The 26642-nt window shown below is 37.4% G+C and overlaps 1 protein-coding gene across 34 annotated transcripts in view; it reads right to left on the minus strand.

The window, feature by feature from the left end:
- The window catches only part of LOC1275242 (small conductance calcium-activated potassium channel protein), a 128586-nt gene that overhangs the window by 6061 nt on the left and 95883 nt on the right, over positions 1-26642 (minus strand). For 31 of the 34 annotated variants that reach the window (XR_009766604.1, XR_009766605.1, XM_061663002.1 and 28 more), the window contains 5 exons: positions 24500-24595; positions 22305-22621; positions 22066-22170; positions 7521-7656; positions 1680-1790 (listed from right to left, as the gene is read on the minus strand). Coding sequence is in view for 32 of the 34 variants with exons in the window: in XM_061663002.1 (XP_061518986.1) it covers positions 1680-1790; positions 7521-7656; positions 22066-22170; positions 22305-22621; positions 24500-24595 (765 nt within the window). In the remaining 2 variants the exon portion in view is untranslated. Of the gene's footprint in view, positions 1-1679; positions 1791-7520; positions 7657-10800; positions 10937-22065; positions 22171-22304; positions 22622-24499; positions 24596-26642 lie in introns of all 34 variants that reach the window. The other 3 variants (XM_061663005.1, XM_061663001.1, XM_314474.5) reach the window with 1 other exon arrangement.

The following is a 26642-nucleotide window of genomic DNA, read 5'->3' on the forward strand; positions in this document are numbered from 1 at the left end:
GGCACACAATTGAGTTTCGAAAAGTAAATGATGCATGTTATATTCAATGGTTGCACGTTGAAGGTTTTAGGTGAATATCGTTCTCCATTTCTCTATGGACGGCGTTCTTAGCGAGCTATAAATCATAGCTGTCATTTTCGTAAATCGAAGCCAACTGCAAATGGCGGGATTCAATATTCAATCCATGCTATACACTTTACTCATGAATGGACCATTTGGTGCACGTTTGATGCAGGTGCCATTATTTTTCCTGTCTTGAACTATACTCTACGCAAGTATCAAACGGTTCACATTGAGTAGGAAGTTTTCTAAATTCGTATAGAGGCTCCTAACCGTCTAATAGAGAACTGGTTGTAGAGCGGTTTGTAAACACAAATTCTATATTTGTGAACGAAACTTTTGAGCAGGAAAAGTTGTCCTTCACTGTTGCTTTTAAGTGAACAGATTTCTAGATAATACCAGCTTCTACGGTACTGTGGATTCCGTATGTGCAATGGACGGAAATTGGAACGACAGTCGAGTTCATCACCGGTTGCAAGCAACCGCAGACGGAAGGCCACAAGCTTTGAAATTGAATTCAAGTTCGTCGAATTTCATGTGTGGATTTGCTTCAGACTAGTTAGTGGACATCTTTTGCCCGAAAAGGGTGCAGATAATTAGCTGTTGATTTTGAAACTTAACAGTGATTCAAGCTGGTATGTTTGCAAGACGATATCGGAAAACTTCAATTAAAGCTATGTACAAAATTTGTAACGTTTGAAAATTGTTATGTACATCTACTGGAATAAATGTAGTCAAATAGATTGTTGTTGCCCTTACTATTCATAGAGGATTTGGATCGTAAGAAATTTTATCGATTAATATAATATATGATAACATTTCTTAAAATATCTAGTCTTATACTTTGTTTTATGTTGCTACTTATAATTATTCGTTCTACCACATGTTTAGTACCTCGGTCAACAAAGATTCACTTAACTCGTAGTAGGTTATTCAACCACGACAAGAGCTCCTCTTGCTAGGTGTAGTAGGCATGGTTCTACAACTAGGTAAAAATGTTGTAGTTAACAAAAATTTGAATTCAAATCACACATTATAAACAACATTATTACTCCCTCTGAACTGTATCTCACATTATGAACTACAAAATGTAAAATGTGGAAAGCATGTTCATCATATATCGCGATTTAATTTGATTTGAGGAAAATTAAATTATTGAACGGGAATAAAACGTCAATGACCGCAGCTATAGGAGTAACTATCATGTTGAATGATAAAAAATTGCTTCTAAAATAAAATCGCAAAATAGTTATGGTTTTTTAGAAACATTGCTAATTCTACATCTCAAACACCTGATGCATTATGCAGCTGTGAAGCATCAGATTATCCGAAGCTCGTTGGCAAACGATCAAACTGCTTTTTCTGACAGTTTGTCTGATTTGACATACCGAACTGGTGTGTAAATTGTTTCATTAGGTGTTTTCTCCCCGCTACTAGTTCCCTTCAACCTTTTTATGTGTATCTAACGAGTAGTTCTTTCCGGTGTATGTGACCGACCTAGAAGAATGCTTTGGGAGGAAATATTGAAAATGAGCCGCTAATTTTCACCTCTTCTCGATACCATTTTGATCCATCAGACAAGTTAGCTAAACATGCATTTTCTACAATTTTCCACTTACCCGCTTGGTGAGCTGCGTATCCATCATAAAGTTGTGCACGTGCTTTTCCGCTCGTGTCAGCTCGAGCTTCCGGGAGACGACCGCCACCAGCAGTGCCGTACAGCCCGCACCCTATCACCCGGCGTCACGATGCAGATCGTTAAAAGATAATTAGATTAACAGCAGCCGCCAGAACGGAGGAGGAATGTTTGGGCACGCGTTCGTTGGCATGGGGTGGGATCGAATGTGGCGGCCGGAAGGATGATAAGAAAGAAACAGAAAAGAAACACAGAAAGAGAAAGAGCGAGAACATCACTGATCAGTAACGGTGGTCGATAAAGTTGATCCGGTCGATGCCGCCTCCTTCCCGTGTACGGTGTGTGCCCGGCATTACAACAGGGATGGAATGCAGTTGGCTAACACATCTCAGCGAGCTGATTAATTTTTTCCATTTAGAAGTTTGGTGTTTTATTCGTACAAAGTATCGTGTTGTATCGTTTTCGGGTGTTGTATTTTTACTTCGGGATGTTTATTTCGTTTCGGGAGTTTAGAGGTAGACAGCAGATTGAGAGGGGTTTGTTTGTTAAGAGTGTGTATGTGTGTGTGTGTAAGGGCATGCGTGTGTTAATGTGTGATACAGGATATTAACCGGCATATGAGCGACCGTGCGGACGAGCAAGCGGGCAATCGAATGGAACACGTTACGCATGAACGAACGCCACGCAGAGATGGAAGAAGAATAAAGTAACATAACAACCGTTGGCGCGTACTAACTTTGTTGCGTTGAACACAAAAACACACATCTATACAAGCGCGATGTTGCTTCGTTCTGCTGGCGTCGTTGTTGTTGTCGCTGTTGCTGCGGATGCTGTTAGGTGGGCTTAAAGTTTTTGATTATGTCCTTTCGTAGCACGGGACTGTGAGTGTGGGGCCTTGTGTGTATGTGTGTGTGAGTGTGTGTACCTTGATTTGAGCGGAAAGGTGAGAATGGATTTCGGAATATACGTAATCTTATTTTGCCTTTTTGTTTTACTTTTAGATTACAGTGTTAAGTGAGAGTGAACGGTGTGTGTGTGTGTGTGAACGTGCGCAAGGCCGAGCAAAAAATAATTAGGCGCTGTCTGCATGTTTGAAGAAAATTATTTTCCTCCACTTGAAAAATCTTCTCATGTACTGGGAGTTATGCAGCAGCCGTTGTGCTGCTTTTGTTGTTATTGTGGTCACGGTTGAAGGTATGGCCGCAACTTACAAAGTTCATTCCGCACGAACCCAGCGCTTACACTTTTCCAGCGTTGGGTATGGGAAGGCTTCGGCACCACTTCCGGACGAAAGCTGTGTGTTGTTTTGAAACTGCTCGACAGTGCAAGATTTACGATCATTTCCGGTGCGAAGTGCAAAAACAGCACAAAATTATGTAAGATATCGCACACTCGGACCAAACTGGTATGAGGGTGGAGCTAATAAGCAAAAAGGACTCGTGAAACATAACAACTGGACTTTATATTGGAGAGGGTTTGTTAAAAGATTTAAAAGTTGTTCCATAGTTAGGCGTCACTGGTAGGATTTAGTAGAGTTTGCACCTTTGTATGCTAGCGGCGTTATCCAAGAATGCCGTTCGTTTTTTATTGTATAATTTAGATTTGTAGTAAAATATGGGTTATCTTATTGAAACTTATTAAAAATTCTAAAACCATTTTATTTTTTATTTTTGGAGCACCATTTTTGGATATTTTTTTTTTTTTAGGCGTTAAGATTGGCTCAGTTTGTCCTTTATTTTAGCCATTCTTTAAGGTATCAGCCTAGAAGGCTTAATGTTTCATAAATATTTATTATCGTTTGGAGTTATGAATGAAAATAAACAAAGAAAAGATCCCTGACGCCTATTACAAGCAAAACCCACTTGTTATTGGAAATGTTAAGTAACGACACGCGCAGCAGTTTTATTATTTATCACTATCACACGGCAAAATTAATGGAATCATAAATACTACGCGCACGATAGGAATCTACAGCGTGGTGGAATGTCTTACATAACGCCGGGTAAAACACACGCATTCCACCCGCATGAGGGAAACTTTTGGCCCGGCCGACAGTAATACGTTAAGACTCTTCCCGACTGCTTGGCGAAAGCTTTAAGACAATTTGACATTCGCGCCACACACATGATGAAGCCATGAATATTTACAGCAATGAAGAGATTTGTGCGGTGCCCTACGCGTTGTAAGTTTGGGGTTATACCAGCGTAACCGGATCCAATTGTTGAACGAGCGGAACGACACACGCACGCAACTTTAGGATGTGCTTTTCACCCATCCCGAGCTCGCTTATCTCTTCCTATTCCACTAATAAGAAAACGAGAAGAAGACGGGACGGTCTCCGTTATGGATAGGAAATCGTTTCATAAATCAAACACTTTCGCCCGGCATCGCAAGCAGTTGCGACGAAGCCTGGCGCTGTCGGCAATCTAGAAGGAGTTGAGCTGGAAGGGGTGCCCTGCTCTGCCCTGCTGTTCATGCTCAATGAAACCCAAACAAACAGCCATACTGGATGAGATCGTTGTTTTTATGATGCGGCCCGGGAGAGCGCGAAAATTCGTAGCGGAGCGTTGGCGCTCCCGGTAAAATGACGGTAGAGATTCGCACAACGGTATCATCAAAATGCGCACCGAGTACACCATTATACGATTATCTAGCCAAAGTTATTCCACATTTACGTGGTCATTCATTTCTTTCCCCCTTTCTCAAAAAAAATATGTAGAGAGAAGAGGGAGAAAATAGCATGAAATGTCAGCGTGAGTTTGCAAAATGTCGGTATGATAAAAAAGCGAAGCCAATCCCAGAGACGAGGTAAGGCTTCAATAGTTAGCTAGCAGCCGGTCGGTTGTTTCAGTTGTCGGCATCAGTAACGACAGCAACTGGGATGGGTACGATCGTTTGAAGTGTGGCGCCCTCTTATCACGGCACTTCGGCGCGATTAGATGAGTTCTTTCTTCTGTGTTCTGCGAGAAGAACGAAAAGTAGCTGCCCGCAATGTGTACACACCGAATGAAACAAGTGGACCCAAGCGAGCCCTGCCCATAATACGCTCAATGAAGCGGTCCTTACTGATGCTGTAAATGTGTAAAGGCAAGAACAATGTTTTCACACCAAATGGGCGCATACAGACTGGGTAGAGGGCTTTCATGGTTGGATTACGCTTTACCTCCAGCCGGGGAGAAGTTTCAATTCCCCTGTCCCATGTTTGAAGCGCTATCACTCACAACACTCAACTTATGGGATGCTCAAACGTGTTATGGGATGCGAGCTTTTAAGGCAGTTTCCCCTTTTTCGGTAACAGTGCACATGCTTTCGCATGAGCGTACACAACCGTAAATCAGCTCTCATTAATAACAGTTATGCTTTTGCCATTGTAGTGCTTTGCTTTTGCGCGGGGAGGGGAGCAAGATTGATAAAGGGAGGGATAAATTTGAAGTGGTCCTATAAATTATGCCACACAAGAACCATGGTTCGGTCCTGATTGTGGGCTGTCTGGAAGAGCAGAATGGCGCTACTGTTATGAATTGGGGAGGCATCTTTACACATCGCTTGACGTATCGGTACGGATTGTGGGAAGCATGCGATGCTACAACCCTGCCGTCGCCATTGTAAATGCTACTGCCGGGGAAGCATTTACATAAATTTGCATAGTTTCTGTCCGTTGCTTCTTCCAGACGTCAGATTTAGTTCAATAATTTATCGATAGCAAACTCGCTCCAGCCCACCCCATCTAGGTTGTTGAGTGCGTGTTTCATGTGTGCGCATCAATTTTGGTAGGAAATTTTGCCCGCATGTGTTAGCGTTGCGTACACATGCGTATGACTGTGTGTGCTGCATTGTGATATTTTCTCTTTTGTTATTGAACCGGGGGAAAGTTGGTTCTTTGGACGAAGAACGAATGCATGTTGATAACACCAGCCAAGCAGCCAATTAAACATGTCTGGTTGAACAGCACTGCATATTCGTGAAAATAGACTTACTGGTCGTGGTGTATATTTTGCGTTAAAAGCGCATAAACTGTTTCAAAACCATCCACTATAAATGAAAACGGAAAGGAGAGAAAGTAATGGAACTCTTTTTGTCGCCATCAAACTGTTGGCTACAAGTGCAATTGTTCCAACTAAATTGCTGTGGTGTCAACTTGTTGAGAGGAATCGCTTCCCATCCTCTAAGGTAGCCGGGGTGGATGTCGGCAAGGCTGTCCGAAACTGTTGTGTGTGTGTGGATTCATAATTTACGTGAGCGCAGCACTCATGCAGAAAGAAGCACGCACATGCATATTCATACCCGCATCTGGACACGTGACACACCGCTTCTATTTGCCTAGTATCATATGGTTCACTTTGTATGCAGTAGAAGAATGAGGATCATTTCTCAGGACGCATCAGCTTTCTTGACTTTACTGAACGCTTGTCTGTAGAGCGTTCTCTCTAGCACCGTGCCTTGCCTTCGGTGAAACATGGCAATGTCTAAATTCCTTTTTTCCCTGCTGTCAGTAATGTTGTTGCTGCTCGCTTTTTTCTAGTTCTTCTTATTGTGACCTTTGGCGCCCGGGAGATGATTGCAGTTTCTTGTATCATTATGATCGTCTTGTGCGCCCAAGGCAGCAGCCGGTCTTGGTGCCATTCCGGTATGGGAATGGCACCACTTCGACGGAAGGTTGTGTTGATTGATCTCCGTCGGGCATGTTTTGTACGTCTGTGTTTGGTTGTGCAAGGGAGATTAATGGCGGGCAGTATCTATTCACACCCAACGGGCGAACGGGTGATCTAAAGCGCACCGTATGGCTCGATAGAGACGACACGTTCCTTTGCAAAGCCAGGCAAAGAAGGTTGTTTAGGGTTCTCACACTATCACGATAAGCGCTGAGCCATGATATGCCCTACACAATGGTTAGAATGAATGCAGATTGCGTTCATTGGACTGCACAAAGAAACTTATCAAAGATAGTGGAACTAGTGCAGAAAATGAGTATTGCGCTTACTGATGGCTGGGAAGATATTTCTGGAACATTGTAATATTGTTTAAACAATGTAGGTGGTTCGTGTAGCTTTGTTGAATGATACTATGATCGTATGTGAGAATATTGTATTGAGATGATTTGGGCCGAATGTTTTCATAGCCTTCGTTCACTGTTGTGTTTTTCATACTTAAGATTACTATTGCTAATGGTTAATACAATTTTATAATGTTGGTTACTATATTTTTACTGCTTGATTTACATTTTGAGGGTTATAATATTATTATCGTATTTGATGAGGAATTTAAAATGATACTATTAGAGTTTTAACAATATCGAGATTCATTACATTATAGCTTATTTATATGCAATATTTATATGTAGCTATACTGTATACTGTAAACGAGCGATCTTGTCAATTTTGTTATAATTCAATATTGCATTTTTTACGAACAGGGTGAGAAAATACATACAAGTAACGTTTCGTGTAAGAATTGAGAAAAGACAGAAAAAAGATAAACGTAAGCAATAAGAGCGAAACTGTGTAGGAGTTATAACAAGTGACATCAAGAGTAGGAACTGTAAGAAAGATTGAAGTGCATCGATCGAATAGAAAGTAAACGGCTGTAGAATGCTTTACTTTTAGCATTCGATGTCTAAACGTTGGTAGAAATATGTTTAGATAAATGATAATAAAGTTGGAAAAAGAGTTAAAATAATTGAGTATGAATGAGGTAGAGGAAACGGGAAACATAGAATACACAAGTGTAAGAGAGAATTAAACGTGTAGGAGATAAACGAAACAACAAAAGAGTAACGCAAGAGGTACGAAATGAAAAACGAAAAAGATTGTTTCATTAAACTCACCATAATACCAGTACTGACTGCAATACCACGGCCACAGTACGTGTTGGGCACGATATCGCCAAAGCCAACACTTAGAAAGGTTATTGCGATTAACCACATGGCGTTCAATAGATTGGCATGCTCTTCATCGTGAAACCTGTAGACAAATTGTTTGACATCCAAATTATGCGCGGTTTTTTCTGGTAGTGATGGTTTGAGGATTTTTTATTGTTTTTAAATTTATTATTTCTTTTTTTTTCTTTTGCAAAAGAGGGAGCAAGCAGTGGATTGATCTTGATGATACAGAGACAGAAAGGGAACGAGAGAGAGATAGAGTGACTGAGAGATAGAGAGAGATAGAGATAGAGAGAGAGAGAGAGAGAGAGAGAGAGAGAGAGAGAGAGAGAGAGAGAGAGAGAGAGAGAGAGAGAAGGATAGAGAGAATGGCAGAAATAGGAATGGAAAAAAGAAGATAGATAGTGACGGAGAAAAATACAGAGATAGAGGGGAGAATAAACACAGTAGAATGATTAAAGTTGGTATGTGAATCGCTTCCTTCCGATTTGCGAGTGGGAGTGATAGGACAGAGCAAAGTGATTCAAGATTAGGGTGGCAAAAATTAATTGACAAATACGCAAATAGAAGGAGACTGGCATACGATTTTTTTATTTAAATAAATTGGAAAATATACAAATAGAAGATTAAAAGTAATAGAAGAGTAAATGTTCATCAGATAATTGACAAGTTGAATTTTGAGCTACAAAACCAAACGTATCGAGCAATACATTAAGAGCAATGAATTGATGAACATAAAGTCTAAAATATACATTAATAAAACCGACGAACAAAACAAACATAATGCAAAGTAATTTGGAGCATCGTCGCGCCGTTTACAATGAGGGATATAAACGATCTTTTTGATGTGATTTCCATCGACGATTTCTCTGATCTCCTACGCGGTGATGGTTTATTAAATTTTGTTTGCAAAACATGTGTCTTACTCTTTATTTTCTATACGTTTTCTGCGACTTTGATGTGTGACAGCATTAGCTGTTTAAGCCAATATTGAGTAGCGCGCTATTTATACAGTAAAGGAAATGACATCAACCAACCAACCAAGAAATCGAGGAATACAAATTATTTCTTGAATTATTATTTGCTTTTTTTTGCTAGCGGGAATTGCAATACGTCGGTAATGCTTTTTACATCCAGTCACAATATTATCGTTTGACGTTATTAATTGTAAACTAGAGTAAAAAACGTATTAAATAAAATCATTACCATTATCCATCTTTAAACCCCATACATTTTCATAGGAAAAGATGTGACACACAGTATATAAACTAAAAACCTACGCAATGAAGTTTTAACGCGTAGACGTGTGTACAGTGTATGTTCGTGTGTGTGTGTGTGTGTGTGTTAGTGTAAATGCGATGGACAAACAATATGGAATTTCAGGAAAGGTGATAACATCATTTGTTTAACACAAAAAAGCATCACAAGTCAAATTGATTGATCTGATGGGAAATGAAACCCGAAATAATAACGAATGAAGCAAATGTACACAACCTTAGTGAGACAAAGAAAAGCACAACAAACATATGACAACAAATAAAACAAACAAATAATAAAAAAGGGCAACGTTCCCTGTGTATACGGACAGCGCTGCACAGCAGCAGGTTCGTACAACATTGCAATTTTAGCACATCCTTGCACATAATCACGCCAAGTTACACATTGTACACAGTAGCTATTGCTTGCCTTTCGTAACACCGAATGGGAATTTTTCGTGTGCGAGTGATGTCTTTTTTTAGTTGAAAATGAAAACACACACACACACACAAACACACACACACACACACACACAACCAACACATACACACTAGTGTATTCTTTAATTTTTGTCTGTGATTGTTCTCGCTCAATGTGGGGTTTGCTTTTATACTCTGCTACATAGTACACTGTATGTGTGTGAGTTTTTTGTATCTTTGCATTGTAAACTTTGGAGGCACATTAAACAGAATATCCATCTAGATGAAAACAGAAGCATGACAATGTCAACAAAAAGGCTGCCGAAAGCCACTTGCGTGTACAGAGCGCATATTGACCAAGAGATGGGGCTACGCAGCACAACAACAACAGCAGCAGCAGCTTGGATGAGGACAACAGGAAGTGACACGGATGGCTTGAACAACAAGCAAACGTGGGACAAGCAGAGGGAGCAGGTCACAGGAAAGCATAGGTTGAAATAAGGAGTGTGTTTTCTTTTTCGGAATTTTGTGGGTGTGTGTGTTTGAGGTTTTTTGGTTTTTGTTTTGTTTTTTATTTCTCATAATTATCACCATGTAAGTGAAATTCCTGTGCATGTAGCCACGATTCTGTCCAGACACAACACACATACACCAAAAGGAATAGTATAGCAGATGGGTGTGGAACACAAAGACAAGCCAGCACATTTCGCGAAAGGTTGCGTTTAATTTTTAAAATGGCAGTAAACACCCTCCTTTTCAACCCTTTTATTATCGCACGTTACCGTGCACAGGTGATGCAATTAAGATGAGACTTTGTGGTCCCGGCTGTTACGGTGATAGAAGTTTCTCTTAGCACAACAGAATATAATGTGCTATTGATTATGATCGTACGTGCCGCTTTCGATGGTACAATGCGATTGAATTTTCATCACACAGCTGCCAGCTGCTAGTTAGTAGAAGTAGAAGAAGGTTGTTTAGTTCGAGAAAAATAGGTTAGTGGTAGCACAGCAAACATCGAGATAAGGTTATTATTGTAGAGGTACCACGCCACACCATATACTTTGACACCAGGTTTTGCAGTGCAAGATACCGTGATAATTAAGTTTTTAGAGTGTGTTGTAACGTGTAGTAGCAATATTGCTTCATCGTGCAATTGGTTTTTGGTGGAAAGTGAGAGCAGCACAACGACAACAGGAAGAATACCGGCGAGCGCAACGAAACATTCTTAATACATCCAGAAGAAAGACTGTGTCGCACGCGTACCGAGCTTAGTGTCCGCGGTTGTGTGAGCTTTGTATGCAGTGTGTGTTGAATAGTAGCGGCATTGGACAGGTTTTAAGTAGCTGTTGCACTTAGAGCTGACTTGAGGAATAGTTTTTTGTTAGGAGCCCGAGAAGGAATGGTTCAGTCGTGATGTTGTTAGACTGTCTGCTGTGTCCTGTGTGCGTCAAAGTGTTTAAGTTGTAGTCAAATTTTACGCTTTTGAGGGTGTATGTTTGTGTTTATGTACTTGTGGGAATGATATCCTGGTTGGAGCGTTCTCTACTTACCACCATTCCGCAGGTTAACGTGATGCCCCTTCCGCAGTACGTGTTCGGGACGATGTCTCCATAACCGACACAGAGAAACGTGATCGCGGTTAGCCACATCGAGTTCAACAAATTGGCATGTTCCTCGTCGTGAAACCTGCACAACCATCCGCCCCATTTTGCCGAAGGGAATGATAGGGCGCGTTCGATAGCGACGAGGATTTTTTTATAGGCGTATCGTATCGTTGATGTATCGTTTCGTCCAGGGTTTTTTTTTCAATATTTGTGTGTAAAATTCAACACACATACCACCGCCAGGCGCCACAGGTGTGATGGATTCGTTTATGTGTGTGTATGTGCGTGTGGTTGGGTATGTTTGTGTTGGCAATATATGTGGTTTTGTTGCCAAAATTGCATGTCAGCCGCAAGAACCGAGATTTTTGAATAATGTTCGATACGGGAATACAAGTTTGTCGGTAGTCAAGTGATAGGTGATAATGTTGTGCATCATAAAGTAAGGTACACCATTTATCGGATAAAAGCACCAAACCAAGTATATAGTTTGTGTGTTGTGGGTGTAGTTTTTGTTGTTGTTGTATAAGTGTATCGTTTATCGATCGCAGAACGTAACGATTCGTTGATATTGTGAACAAAAAGAGACATCGTTTGAAGAGTGTAGGGTAGAACATTTTTAGCAGGTGGTGGTTGTGGTTGTGGTGGTGGTTGGTGTTGTTTACACGATGAGGAAGATGTGATATATAGAAACAACGAGCAACGGAGGTTAGAATTGTAATATAACTCGGTTGAGTAGAGTTGTCTTATTTCGAAAAGAATTTGTTGAGGGGAACAAGGCCTTCGAATGAATATGTCGTGATATCTTAGAGATATTTATTGTAAAAATCATCGTTTGAGTGGTGAAACACACCATAATTTAAAAATTACTTCCAACATAATATTCAGTGTTTCGGTTTGATATACCATCATAATGACTATTCATTTGATTTTATAATTTGATTTAGCTTAAACATATTCATTCGAACGGTGTACCCAACAGATTTACACACACACACACATAGAAAGGACAGGATGACAGATAGTAGTTACACTCAATGTTAGGCACATAGATGGAGATATCACACAAATTGATTACTGATTAAGCGAACAGAGACTATGAAATAAGAGACTTTTGTGTCGCCACAGCACGATCAACCGTGTAAATTTCCAGAAACTACACGGCCGATCGGTAAAAAGATAATACAGCTGAAACTAAACCACACTGACCTTTCAAATATTGTACATTAAATGGTACGAATAAACACATTGAAACATAGAAACAAATTAGAACAATTGGCTATACAATTGGTTTTATTCATTAGTAGAGCAACATGTCTCGAAACATTACGGTCTCTGATGAATACAGATAATGTGGATGAGCAAAAATAGATCGATCGAAGATATAGAGTAAGATATGTAATTATGATGATAGATTCAGAGCAAAGCTTTAGAAGTGATGGGACGAGAAGGAACGAAAGACAGAATAATGTATATAAAGTGAAACTAATATAAATGGAATGTATGGAAAAAGGTTGATATAAATATGCAAAAGATAACAGATATAATGAAGAAATGTTCAGTTTGAATGCAAATTATTTGTAAAGCCATTGATTATGTTAAAGTAGAAAAATATAATGAAATGAAACGTAGTAGTTTAAAAAAAGACAGTGATAAATAGAATAAAACATTTGGAAATGAACGAGAAATATAATGACGTTTCCTTAATGTGTCTGCTGCTTAATAATGCTTTATTTTATTTATAGCTAACTTAAAAAAAATCATATCAGTAAATACCGAAATATCCAAGATATATCCAAGCTTAGTAAATTATTTGAAACAAACTAATCAACTATAATGGGATACATATGAAAAATGCTGTAACAAGAAGTAAAATGTTGATACCTCTGAGAAAAAAAGTGTTTGAATGGTCTTGAAAAATTGAATTAAAGAAACAAATTGCAAATGGAATACGGTTCTATTTGTAACGAAATTGTACGATGAGGTCTGTATCGTGTTTCTGCTGTTGTATGTAGGTGCTGGGTTGACATAATGTGAATAAGGCTTTCCAAAGTGTATTTTGCAATGAACATCATTATTAAGTTAGTAAATAATTTTCATGTTATATTTTTGAAGCGAATAGTGTGCTACCAGTACCTAATTTCGGTTCTACGAATAAGCTGCGAAGCGTTTTGTTCGTAAATACATAATGCACTATCAGCGAAACGAATGGTCGTTTTAATTTCCTATTTTCGTATGGATATAGTCCGGGTATCATACGGTGCTGTCATGTAAAGCATGTTTCAAATAAGCTTAGTGTAAACTATGACTGTGTGTTAAAAAGCGCTTTAAAATTGTTTAACGCACATCCAGGCAGCGTACCCAGTAGTACATACCTGTGTACTGATTGTGTTACAAACATTTTCCTAATACTTTTTTACCTAACTGATATATGTTTTTTTCAATTTCAAACAATAATTTATTAAGTTAAAAGTAAAATTATATAAGTTGATTTATAGGTACAGTTAGTTTTTAAGTACTTTGAGAATCATGATCTGTCCTACGTATTGGGAGCACGTTCCATACGGGGCCTGAACCCATGACGAGTATGTTTCCAAATACAGCTATTCCCTGATAAACGCTATTAATGCGGTTATCGGGTACATCGAATATTAGAATATGTCAAATCTCGAGATTTTCAGCAAAATTATAGCTAATTTTCGTGTAATTTTGCTTGAAGTGGTAGATTTTAGCTACTAAATTAGTTATTTGATCAGACGATTTCAATTTTGTACCTTTTAAAATGGTTTTAATATTCAACCAAAAGGAAATTTACTTTGCTCAAATTCAAATCAAATCCGTACAATATGCTCAAAGAAATGTCATATTTAAAGTATCGCATACAACGGAATCGCTTTTATCAAGTACATCGGGGAATGCCTGTAAACCCAGTAATTAAGGGTGTAAACGTAGTCAAATACTTTTACTACCATTATCTTTCTGTGATATGATTGAGAGAAAAAAATACTAACATAGATAGAAATAAAATAAATTGTCTAGAGCCAATCAGTTTGTCGCATCTTGTTCATGTTGTATTTGACGAAAAAAAAACTTTATGCGTTATTATGTTGCTCATAATTATTTCAATTCGACAGTAATTTTCCAAACGTTTATATTATGACGCCTATACCTAGCTTTAAATGACTTATTTACGAAATTATGTGGTATTGTAATATTTTTATAAGTGAAAAAGAGAAATTTTGTTAAATTTGCTTTTTGACTAACAAAAGCAACCATTTTAAGATAGTTCGTCTTGGCCTTTCGCTTAGTCCAACATCTCGTTGGTTCACATTTTAGCTGTAAAAATATCACGTTAAGAAGTCTGACGATACTTCTATACAATAAAAGCGAAGAGAAATAAAAAGGTACATATTTGGAAAAAAATATTACAATGGTCATGGATTTTTTTATTTACCGGTATGAAAAATTCCACATTCATGAAATAGTCTACCAAATTACCATTTTTGTACAGTGCATTAGGCTACAGTTGTTAGAATTTTGGAATGCTGATGTTTCGTAAATATTTGAAGGAACGGATGGAAGCTGTGAGAAGCAAAAGAAAGCAAGTTGAGCGCGCAAATTTTATTCACAGGGCATTTTGGGCCTCCTTCTGTGGTGAAATGTGGTGACTAATTTCAGCGGTCAACAACATTAATAAACACTGATGTGGACGTAAGATGTTCATTTGCATAAAATGTTTCCCTTCAAAAAACGTAATGATATTGTGCTTTTTCTGCGATAATTATACAAAAGTTTAGTTACGAATCCACAACCATGGAAGATAATTCACAAGCCCGTATCTTCATTTATGCTGGAATGCTCAATACTGTCAATGGCAGGAGATTTGTTCGCAGATGTGAAAAGCGTTCATGATTTACAAAATAGGTATTTTTTGAATTTCAATAAAATTTACATAAATTATTTATCCTTGAAAGATTTAAATGTATTTGAAAAAAAAAAACAAAAAAAAAAAACAATTCTTTAAAATGAATAATTGTTGAATGTTACTGCTGATTTCTGGCCCATGAATAAAAGTAATTTTTGATATGGATATGGTGAATAACATAATTTCAACACTGAAAATCTACAAGCCAAATTTGCCTCAGACTAATTAAAATGGTCCGAATGAAGGGTCACGCCACAAAATTTCAAATATACATGTTCAAAAGTGCACACCAATGCTTAAATATTGCCAGGTATATTGGCGGCTACCTAAAATAAGCCATACCTATAATAACTGATATTATACGATTTTAGTACCATATTGGCCAATGTTGGCAACTTAAGTGGTCATTTATATATCTCGAATAAATTTCATACCTTTTCTTAAATTTATAGATGTTTTTTTTGTGATATTTTGATGATGATGATGAGTCCCACCTCTTACCCCGACAATGGATTGAGAGGAAGAAATTTATCACTTGGATACTAAATTTACAAGTTTGAAGATTATAAGATATTCGGCAAAATTAGGGAGCTACAGTCTCATTCATAAAAGGATATCAAGGATATCAAAAGGTATCAATACATGGTACAATAGGAATACCAAATTATACAGTACAAGATACAAGATATATCTCATTATTTGCAGGAACTTAGCTGAAGAGTATCCTCAAAGGTACGTTAGTAAAAGTTTTACAGTTAATGGTCTAAAAACTGGCCAAGGTGCCGCAAAGGTGAAAAATTGGTGAAAATATAAGATGTCCAACTTAAGGTGGTCGCCTCTGTATGATCTAGCATGCGTTCCGGTAAGAAAATCGATTGCTTCCTGGTGGACAACCCAGATTATAATTCTGGTTATATTTCGCAAAATGCCCAATTATGATTCACTTTTGCCTCTGTTTCAGTCTTTTTTTCCAATTTCCATGCGCAATCCATTCGAGGTTGTTGTTTGATCTGTTTAGATTTTGGTTTTGGCTCCAACGGAGTTCTTTCGCCTCTTTATGAGAAAATCCATTCGAGGTGTGGAACCATGGCGGACATGTTGAATGGCCCGCCTCCATTTTCCATTTGTATATTTAAGCTTTGCGATTTCTTTGCACAATATTTACAATTTCGCGCCAAGTGGACATGCCAATGGCAATTGACATGTAGTCAATCTTTGCCAATGTGACCAAATCACTAAAACTAAAACACAATATCTATGTTCTATATCAGTTTGATAATAACTGCTTTTCTATAACACATTTGTTGACGATTCTCGTTTGACAAAACATAGTTATCGTTTTCGTCTAACGCATCATAGATGCATCGCTATGTCGTGGATGAGAGTGCGAAAATTCAAAAAATTTCCAAGTAATTCGCATCTAACAACAAGTCACTAACTAACGGTTGTTGCGCCAAAGAAGAAGACGAAGTTAATTTATCCAGATTACTGCATTAGATAATTGAAGGAGTATTTAATAATTTTAGGATGAGTGCAAACGATGTTTGAAAAGACAACGTAAATTTTTGGTGACTTTTAACTCCAAGGGGCACATTAAGCGAAACTGAATCAGAATCCTTGTTCATACAAAAATCGTACTGGTGTTATAACTGATTCCAATCCCATGTAGGAGCTAGAATTAGTCATGAACGTACACTGGCCCTGGAACTGATTCTGATTCTATACGTGCCTAATGATTTTTTTTTCATGATTGTGGGAAAATAGCTTAACGATAATAAACGTAATAAACTTTTCTTTTCAAAAATCTTTTTTTTTCACATACCATTTCTGTAAACGCCACAAGAGGTCCGCGGACCACAGGATGGAGACTACTGCTCTAACTGATACTGACACCATACCGATCGTGGAATTGATCCCGATCCCATACCGGATTTGGAATTGATCTTGGATTTGGATTGATCCTGTAGCGGTCCCGAAACTACTTAAAAATCCGTACTGGCTCTGTAATTGATGCCGAATTCAAACCAGAACTTATACTGAATCTATACTATTTCTTTTTTTCATCCATACTATCGTCAACTCGGACTAATCGGCTGCATGACCCGTTACCCCTAAATAAAGTTTATTTTTAGCAACTTGCACTTTTTTGTAGAAATGCCTTTGCCTCGACAAATATGGAAACATCTAAAAAAACCACGGAAAATCGTTATTCTATTAAATTCTGACATTATCCATAGTTGAATTAAATAGATTTCCTTTTTATATTATTACAGCTGATCAATATCGTTGAGTTGAGCTCTTGAAGCTCATGCAATTTCAAACCAATCACTTCTGTCAATTTGCAACGAAAAATACGATTAAATTTATAACTCTATAGCAAACGCATTTCGCATGGGGTTTTTTCACCAGAAACTAGTTGTTTTTTCTTGAAATATTTGCAAACGTGTTTTGCAGTACAAAACAGCTCATAGAAACTAAATAATGGATGTAGAATTTATAACAGATTGTTGTTCACTTAAGTAAAGTTGAGGTTTGAAATTGTTGAGTTGAGGAGTTAAAATAGAACATATTTCAATACCTAAAACTGATCTAATTGCCTATCAATGTGTCACTCATAATATTGATTGCTCCATATTCAGACCTGAACTATTAATATTCTTTTTTTATCATTTATCACTATTTACATATTTAAATTAATTTGTTTAAGTTTATAGTTTATTATCATATTTACAAAAAAAATCATACTCTTAATCTGTTTTTTCTTCTTATTGGATTAACTGACCTATGGAGGCTGTCAAAACAACACAAGGCAGTTCTGGCTACGGATAAATGTTCTGGATTGGAATTGAAAATATCCTACTTTATTAGAATGAGTTCGTCTATATATATATAATGTTATTGTATGTGTAATCTAACAACATTGTATAATCTTGAATATTCCATTACCATCAATATTCGTAATTCCTTTACCATGCGTCTCCATTCAGCACTAGGCGTCTCCATTTCTTTTACACATGTACATTAGTTATACATTAGTTATAATTCTTGGGCCGGTCTGGTGGTACAGTCATCAACTCGAACGACTTAACAACATGCCCGTCATGGGTTCAAGCCCCGAAAAGACCGTGCGCCCATGCGTAGGACTGACTATCCTGCTGTGGTAACAATAAGTCACTGAAAGCCAAGCTCACTTCACTAGAGGGTACAGGCAGGCCTTGACCGACAGCGGTTGTTGTGCCAAAGAAGAAGAAGAGTTACAATTCTTATTTTTATAAAAAAAAAATCGATCACACATTAAATTTAACTCCATTTCAAGTTGTACAGCAGACCTATAATGGTTTTTTCAATATAACAAAAAATTACGATAACTTGCTTTTAATTTATATTAAACTAAGGTTTTTGGTATATTGTATGTAGAAAATTGTGTATAAAATGTGATACATACCAAATTGCTTAAGGTATTTGACATGTATCTAACGTGTCTCGTACGAAATTCTACAGCCCATCTAGTTAACTTATTATTCAAAGTGCTGTCACGATTTTAAGCTATATATTCGAGCATTGAGGAAGTTCGGAGGTAAGATCAAAACAAAAAAAAAAACTAGAAATAAAATTTTAACTCCGATGCTTTCTTGCCGTTGTTAATAAATTTTCCTTTCATATCACATAAATCACGACACAAAGAAACGATATGCATATTTTCTATAATTGCAATGAACGGGTTTCAATTAAATTACAAACATATTTTAGTACACTGAATAAGTTTTTTTGTTGTATTGTAACAGAATGCAGCTGACCTTTTTGTAACGGTGACGGTAGGGTTGTGTAGACATGATTTAGCACTAGCAGTAAGTTTTACGCTCGGGTCCTATCTAGTAGCTGTCAAGGGGAAAATCGCACAAAGTATTGATTTCTTGTTCTCGTTTTTTTACTCTGACATTAACGAAGATTGACTGTTGTAAGAAAATGGCAGTTTGGTAAAATGTTGCAGCTGCTGCAGGCAAAATAGAGGAACAAATTGCATCTCACAGTATTGCTAGCTGCCGATGGTGAAGATGGATGGTGATGGATTAGAGTAGTTTGCAAAGTGTTGTGAACATGTGATGTTAAAAATTGTATCGGGTCATCTTATAAATGTCAATGCATTAATGCAGTGAAACGTTGATAATAACGTTAATATTTTTAAAGTCTAAAAAATTCAGTTCACGAGCATAACATGAATAGTATTGAAAATATAAAAAATAACTTTCTAATCACGTTATAGATAGGTGTTCATGAATTACTAATTTTTTTAAAAGATTGCAAACCAGGATTTTTAGATTGTATTAAAAAATCACTGGACTTAGTCAAATAGCTATGGCATATTATGCTGTAATAACAACGTAAGCTTTAGCATACATGTTTTACAAATATAATACTCATTCATTAATTTAAAAAGACTTATCACTTCAGGAAGCACTGAGATACTCAAGTAATGAGTGAAGTGCGAACTTCTCTGTAGTGGTTGAATATAATTATATTTGACGCATCATACTATACAGGGGCTGCAAATGGCTATTGGTATGAGGCGCTTTTGATAACACCAACAGCACAAAAGCATCTGCATGTGCAATTCTTGAAGAAAAAAGAGAATGTCGGGCTCTTGAAAAGTGTTGAAAAAAACAAAGGATGAACACATAGAAAAAATATCTCATATGCATGCGCTAAAATGGTGTCAAGAAGGCCAGTCTGGCACGAAGTTGTCTCTGCTGCAGCTGCTATTTGTGTTCATGAAGTGGATGGTCGTATAATGATGCATTAAATCCTTGCCGAGCATCTACATGGGTGCTACCATAGGAGGGCCTATGCGTTGCTCAGTTGGTTGGTTTTGTTCTGAAAAGTTGTTACCATGCGTATAGGGCTTTTCAGAAACAGCATCATTGAATATGAGCCAAGTGAAGCTGTGACAGTACGTTCGTAGAAAAGTCTACCAGCGAATGTCATTATATTCCAAAGTTTGAGTTTCTATGTTTAAAGCTCGGGGAGCGATTTTTTGGAGGAAAAGGTTTTGAAACATGGGTAGGCGTTGTTCGGTTAAGTAGATCTGTTTGCCAGACTGGACAATGGTCCTTCGGTAAGGTTATTGTTGTGCCAATTGGATCGAAAAGCGAAAAACCAACCAAGGACGAATAGTGGGTTGCTTACTGAGCGATGAGCGATGATGGTCGGAAATGTATAGTCGTTTTTATGCAACATTACACCAATTATGATAACCATTTCACACAAATTGCTGACCCCCGAAGGGCCTGTTTTTGTCTGTTGGCTGTTCTGCTGAATAATGCAGTACAATGCAATTATTGACCATGTGCATCCAGCAGCAATGTTTTGTTTCTGTCAGCTGGTGCAATAAATGTGAAAATCGCGATAACGGTGGGACATTAGTTTATTTAATGCCATTTTGCCAGCTCGATAGCAACCGCGCGATGTGCCCGGTGTAACGATAGAAATATTGAGATTGTGATTGGATTTAAACATGGTATTTTAGATAACCTTACCAATGCATTGAAATGGTAAACATGGAAATATTGTTCTTAGCTGGGGCAAACATATTTCAATTCGAATTCATCATGAAAAATGGAAAAATGAAGTGAATTTAAGAATCACAAATTTTTGTTTGTGCTGTATGTTTTGTATATTAAATACATTCCAGGTTTAGTGTGAATTAGTTGTGTTGAATGTTTTAAAATTGTTTTGTCTCCGAGCACTGATTTAGCAGATGACATTATTTTATTGATTTTTTGGTTGGTTGGTAGGTCGGTTAAAAACAATGTGAAGTTTTACTTCACATGGTATTTTGGTGTTTTGCCCGGTTTTGAAAATTTACTCATTAGAATTTCTTATTAAACACAAAGTTTCCTAAAATATGGAAGAGGTTTGTTTGAAATAATGTCAAACAGTTTCTTCTATATAATAAAAAAAACTTGAATTTTGGGAAATTTGTTAAGAATCGAAGGAACTATGCCATTGGAACTGACATAATTAGTCTAGTTATCGTAAAGCAGTTGGTCTTACTTGATTATAATTTCATTATTGAAACATTGTTGATGGATAAGAATGCAAGCGGATTAACAATTATGTGATGAGTAATTACATTGTAGTGCCATGTTTTTTATTGCAATATCAGATGAATAAATCTGATATTAAAAGATGGCAAGAAAAATATGGAAGAAAACTATACACAGAAAACCTTCTCAAGTGTTTTTGACAAAGTTAAGGCGAAGAATATTCTAAACTGAGAAACAGAGCATATGAAGGTAAGCGAAGAAAGTGGAACGAACACATGCGACAAAAGATGTATGCGTATTTGGCCCATTTAATGTAGAGTTGAAACAAAAAAACGCGCAGCATGTAGTAAGAATATGTATGTCTCTTGGTGTAGGTATTGAAAAATTAAAATGTTGAATTAGATAGACATAATTTAAGCGGTAACATACAAGCAGGAAATGTTGTACTGAAAAGCTGTAGATAATTGTTTTGTGTTTTTAAGAAATAAAAACAGAAACTGGATAGCTTATAACTGATTCTAATATTTTACTTAGCAGCTATTAACACAACATCAATATATTATGTACAATAATTTAGTTCTACAGTTTAATATACGTTTGTAATGGAAATGTTTGTATCAAGTTGCTGAAAGCATAAATGCAATAGCGACCTTGAAGCATAACCAAAATAGAGCATATTGTGTATATTAGTGAAATTGAGCACTTGTTATTAGATGCAATAGGCTATCTATTTGTATATTGTAGTGTAATGTTGCAAAATGGCACATATAACAGAGAACGACAAGTATATCAAGTAGAAAAACGACAAGATTGGATCTGGTGATGCTGTATGTAACAATTGAATATCTTGTCAATTGAAATAAAAAAAATCTGTATGAGGCTAACCATTTTGAAGTGAAAATGTATTACAGAACACATAACGGCAATCGAGAAAGAAAATGCGAATTTTAATGACATCGAGTTTGAGCACAGATAGAGACAGTATGGATGGCGTGAATGTGATAGAAGAAGAAGATGACATGAACGCACAGAAGGAGCGAGTACGCGACTTTTGAAAGGAGATAGAGATAAAGGTATTGCGTAGAGCGCGAAAAGGATTATAAAGAGATAGAGAGAGAGAGAGAGAGAGAGAGAGAGAGAGAGAGGGGGAGAGGGTGAGTGAGCGAGACAGAGAGCGAGAGAGACAAAGAGTAGAGGAAAGAACGAGACAGTGTGATGGAAAATAGCAAAAAATGTGATAGCTACCTTTCGCATTGCCGAAGTGTCCACGATGCGATTATCCACAGTGAAACCATGAACACTAGTAAAACCGTCCCAGGGCATATTGTCATTAGTGTTTTCAGCACAAATCTGCAAAAACGGAAACGGAAATTTCAACATATATCAACATACTTCCGAGAGCGGGGGAGAGAGTCATGACATGAGCATGCCATGTTGCCTGTGTGTGTGTATGTGTGTGTCAAGCAATCTTGCAAAGTACGTACCGAGTGTTGAAATTGATTCGATTTAGCGCACCTATACTACGTGACGAGGCATCGGTAAATAGTTTCGAATGTAACAGCATCACACGACATATCAGGTACAAACGAAGGAACATTGGCAAAGATAACGCGACGTCGTACGGAACTAGTTCACCTCCGATGGCTTTGTTCTTATTAGCTAATTTGGTAGTCCATAGAAAATAATATTGACCTGGAATGGGATGTACTGCGCAGATTAGTAATTCTAAAGATATTTGGCTCATTCGCTGCCAGGTCATCGCTATTCGCCAGTCATCTGCACAGTTGTCTATCATAAAAAGCTAAAACAAGAATAAAAATGGAAAAAAAGTTTAAATGTTGTATTTGAAGAGTTACAGAGTCTATCTTGAAGCAGAAGTAGTTATTGATAAGATTGAACGTAAACCATTTATACCCCGGTATAACATTTATATATTTTCGTCTTCTTTGACACAACAACCGCTGTCGGTCAAGGCCTGACTGTACCCACTAGTGAAGTGGGTTTGGCTTTCAGTGACTTTTTGTTACCATAGCAGGATTGTCAGTCCTACGGTCTATTCGGGACTTGAACCCATGACGGGCATGTTGTTACGTCGTACGAGTTGACGACTGTACCACCAGACTGGCCCATACATTTATATATACAGGGGCGGATTAAGCACTAAGCAAACTAAGTGGCTGCGTGGGGCCCCGAGGACTCAAGGGGCTACAAAAAAATGGGACTACTCCTCACTCACAAGAAAGTTTCCTTCACATTACTAGCTCTAGTTTATAATTATTCATACACCTTCTCTCTTAAACACAGAAATGCCTATATTCATGAGACCGCTCAGGTCCTTCACACGTGTTAATCCACTACTGTATATAGATCAACTATTAAATGGCATAAAACTATAAAAAAAGTAATCCACAAAACCAAACTAAACGATAACATTTCTGAATTTTTTGTAAAAAATTGTAAAAAAATTTGTTAATTGTAAAAAATAAACATTTAAGTTTAGTTGGAAAAAATAATATTCACTAGTTTTCCCAAAACAATTTAAAGATTTAATTGTAATGATTTATCATGTTTGATTGTGACTCTGTGGCAGGATGTATTTAGTTTATCATGTATACAGATGGATGTCTCACAAAAACAACTCAAAATGTTGTTTTTGGAGAAGTACTTAATTTAATTTTAATTAATATAATTTTGTTCATGTCTGTCTTATTTCCACCATTGGATTACAAACAGTCAACCCATCTTATCATCTCTAAAAAGTTTTAATTGGTTTGGTATTGGTTATAAAAAATATACAAACCATGAATTATACAATATATTTTGTTTTGTGTGACGTCATAACATGACTCATATTGCTCCTAAATTCCATCAAAATTAATTGCCCTAACAGCAGTAACGCGGAGTCATCTATCTCATCTGCAGATGTCTCATGCGATATGGTTAAAAAATAATAAAAACTTTAGCATGAGAGAAATAACATACGTTATGAAAACATAATGATCTCCAACTACTAGTTTCTGCTGAGGCCATATAAGCAAACAAAAATCATTCCGTTTGTTAATCCTTGGCAGTATGCCAATTGTCATTGCCTGTAACTTCTCTCATTTAAAATTGCATGGATAAGCAGTAGGGCCCGAGTTGGAACAGAGGTGTAAGTTTTGAATTTTCATTTAGTCAGTTTTATAGAGTCGTCGTTAAGTATTTGCCTAGGCAAGATGATTGTGGTCGATGCACTATGCAGTTGCAACCAAAGCGGTCTGGTTGTGAAGGTGTGTCTGTACGGGTGAGTTTGTCGAACCCGTACCCTGCGTGCGAACCATTTTGCACAGTATGCTCTAAACAGAACTAATAAATTTTCTAGATTTATTTACGAGCACAGGTTGATGGTCAGCTGGTTGTTGGCTTTAGTTAGTGTTAACTGCAATAACCGCAGTCACCCTGACAGGACGTTGCGGTACAGCAGCTGCACGAAGGTTAGGGACTGCTAAACAAATCAGTGCCGAGGAGACATTTTAATAACGTAGAACTACACACAAGGCTAAGATTTACGGTCTTTTGTCTGGTGCATGACATAAACAGGGTGTGAATATATCGAACCTTGCAACAACAATGGATGTTACGTTCAAATTTATCTATTTAAACTGTTGATCTTTCATGCTACAGCTGCTATCCCACTCACCTGAACTTCCAAGGCGTGGTAGGCTACGATGAGCCCTAGTAAAATCACAGTCGATACGGATATTAACGTTTTTAAAGCGGTTGAATAAAAAGATGCCTGTAACGAGGAAAAAATGAAAACAATGAACCAATAACACTTCTTTCTCAGTTTCGTCAGTTATATGTTTTAAAAGCAGGTCATAATGTTCCTGCTATAATTGTGTGTGTGTTTGTGTGTTTGTGTGTGTGTGTGTGTGTGTGTGTGTGTGTGTGTGTGTGTGTGTGTGTGTGTGTGTGTGTGTGTGTGTGTGTGTGTGTGTGTGTGTGTGTGTGTGTGTGTGTGTGTGTGTGTGTGTGTGTGTGTGTGTGTGTGTGTGTGTGTGTGTGTGTGTGTGTGTGTGTGTGTGTGTGTGTGTGTGTGTGTGTGTGTGTGTGTGTGTGTGTGTGTGTGTGTGTGTGTGTGTTCCTGTTTTTTTTGGGAAAGTTGGCGCGAACGAGATAAAAGAAGAAGATTAATTATTTCACCAAAGGAAACTGATAGAATTGGGATATTGAGGATATGATTGGCCATAATGTGATTATGTGGTGAATCTGTGGAGTGCCGTAATAAAATTAGCTCGAGAAATCAACACAAAGGAATCATTAAGATTGATTGTGCGATTAATGGGATGATTCGTCACAACGAAAACATGGCATAGAATTAGGTCAGCTATTGTTTAGGCGGCGATTCGTGATGCGATGTGAAGCTAATTGAATACACGTGTTTGTAATACGCCGGTAGGATGTACAATTTTAGCATGTTGTTATATTGCTCTAGGAGCGCTAGAGTATGAGGTTTGTTTCAATGTTTTGCTTAAAAAGCAGATTTTACATTGTGTTGTTGAAACGGTGCTGATTTTTCTGAGACTCTTCCAACCTGCCAAAACCGGGAAGCGGTTGAACTACTGGGCATGTAAGTAAAGTAACATTTTTAATGAATTCGATGAATTCAATATGACCACGGTTTCATTACCACTCCGTGGATAAAATCTGTAGTAATATGATAACTGAAACATGATTTTATGACGTGTAAGCAGTTATGCCCGGAATCTTGTATAAAAGGATTGATAAGTCTAAAACCAATTAAAATTCTATAATACTGCAACAAGTGAAATAAATTAATTAAACCGCATTATGCATTATAAAATCAAACAATTGCCTCTAGCATTGCATTCCGAGCTATTATGTAAAGGGGTTGGGTTTAACTAATGTTATGCAAATTCCATTTTAAAAGTCCAAAATAGGAATGAATTTGATTTACTATTTTTTAGTGGTACAGTGATACAGTACATTTTTTAGTAGGTGCCATTGATTGGAATAGCATATTCAAAGCGGTAATGTGAATGCGGTGCCCTAAAATCATGTGATTATGTAGAAAAGTATGTCAGGCATAAACTTTTTTTTTCAGTGGTAAAGGGTGTTATAGCAGATTGTATAGGGCACTGTCCTTGATATTGGTTTCATTGCCAAATGGGTAAATATTCTGGTCTCCAATGTTTTTCTTTATTATTCAAATTAACCCATACAAATTAACACACATATACATACATAAACACATACCGATGTACTGCGACAAACTATGAGTGCTAGTATTTCCATATTATGGCATCCGGTTACATATCACCAGGTTCCCTTTGATATGATTATTTATTATGACGTCGGTTGAGTGATAGCTTTTCAAATTGTTATGCTTCCGAATACGATTATAATCTATTAGTACCGATGCTAGCAAAAGTATAGCTGTATTTATACTTCCCCGAGAGTGTAGTTGTATACTGTTAGTACTGTTGTGGTACTCAGCTAGCACCACAACTTATAGCCATTTTTAGTGTTTCGTATAGCTCTAAAACATTCTGGTTGAGTTGAAGGAGGTTGAAGCGAGAAATTTAAATTTCACATGATGAATGTAGATTATTATGATATGTATGAGAGCCGGATATTTGCTCTTTCCCAAAGTTTCCCAAACCCCATACCAAACCGACGGACATTGCAGCCTAACTGTCTGTTCCGCTGCCGCATCAGCATCCCCTCCCCCATGAATGCAAACATCTGGACGGATGTTTATTATTGTTACTGTAGATGGTTCGGTTAGAGTCGGAGTTAGGATAAACGCGCTTCATTAAGCC

The sequence above is a fragment of the Anopheles gambiae genome, chromosome 3, assembly GCF_943734735.2.
Source record: "Anopheles gambiae chromosome 3, idAnoGambNW_F1_1, whole genome shotgun sequence".
Classification (NCBI taxonomy): Eukaryota; Metazoa; Arthropoda; class Insecta; order Diptera; family Culicidae; genus Anopheles; species Anopheles gambiae.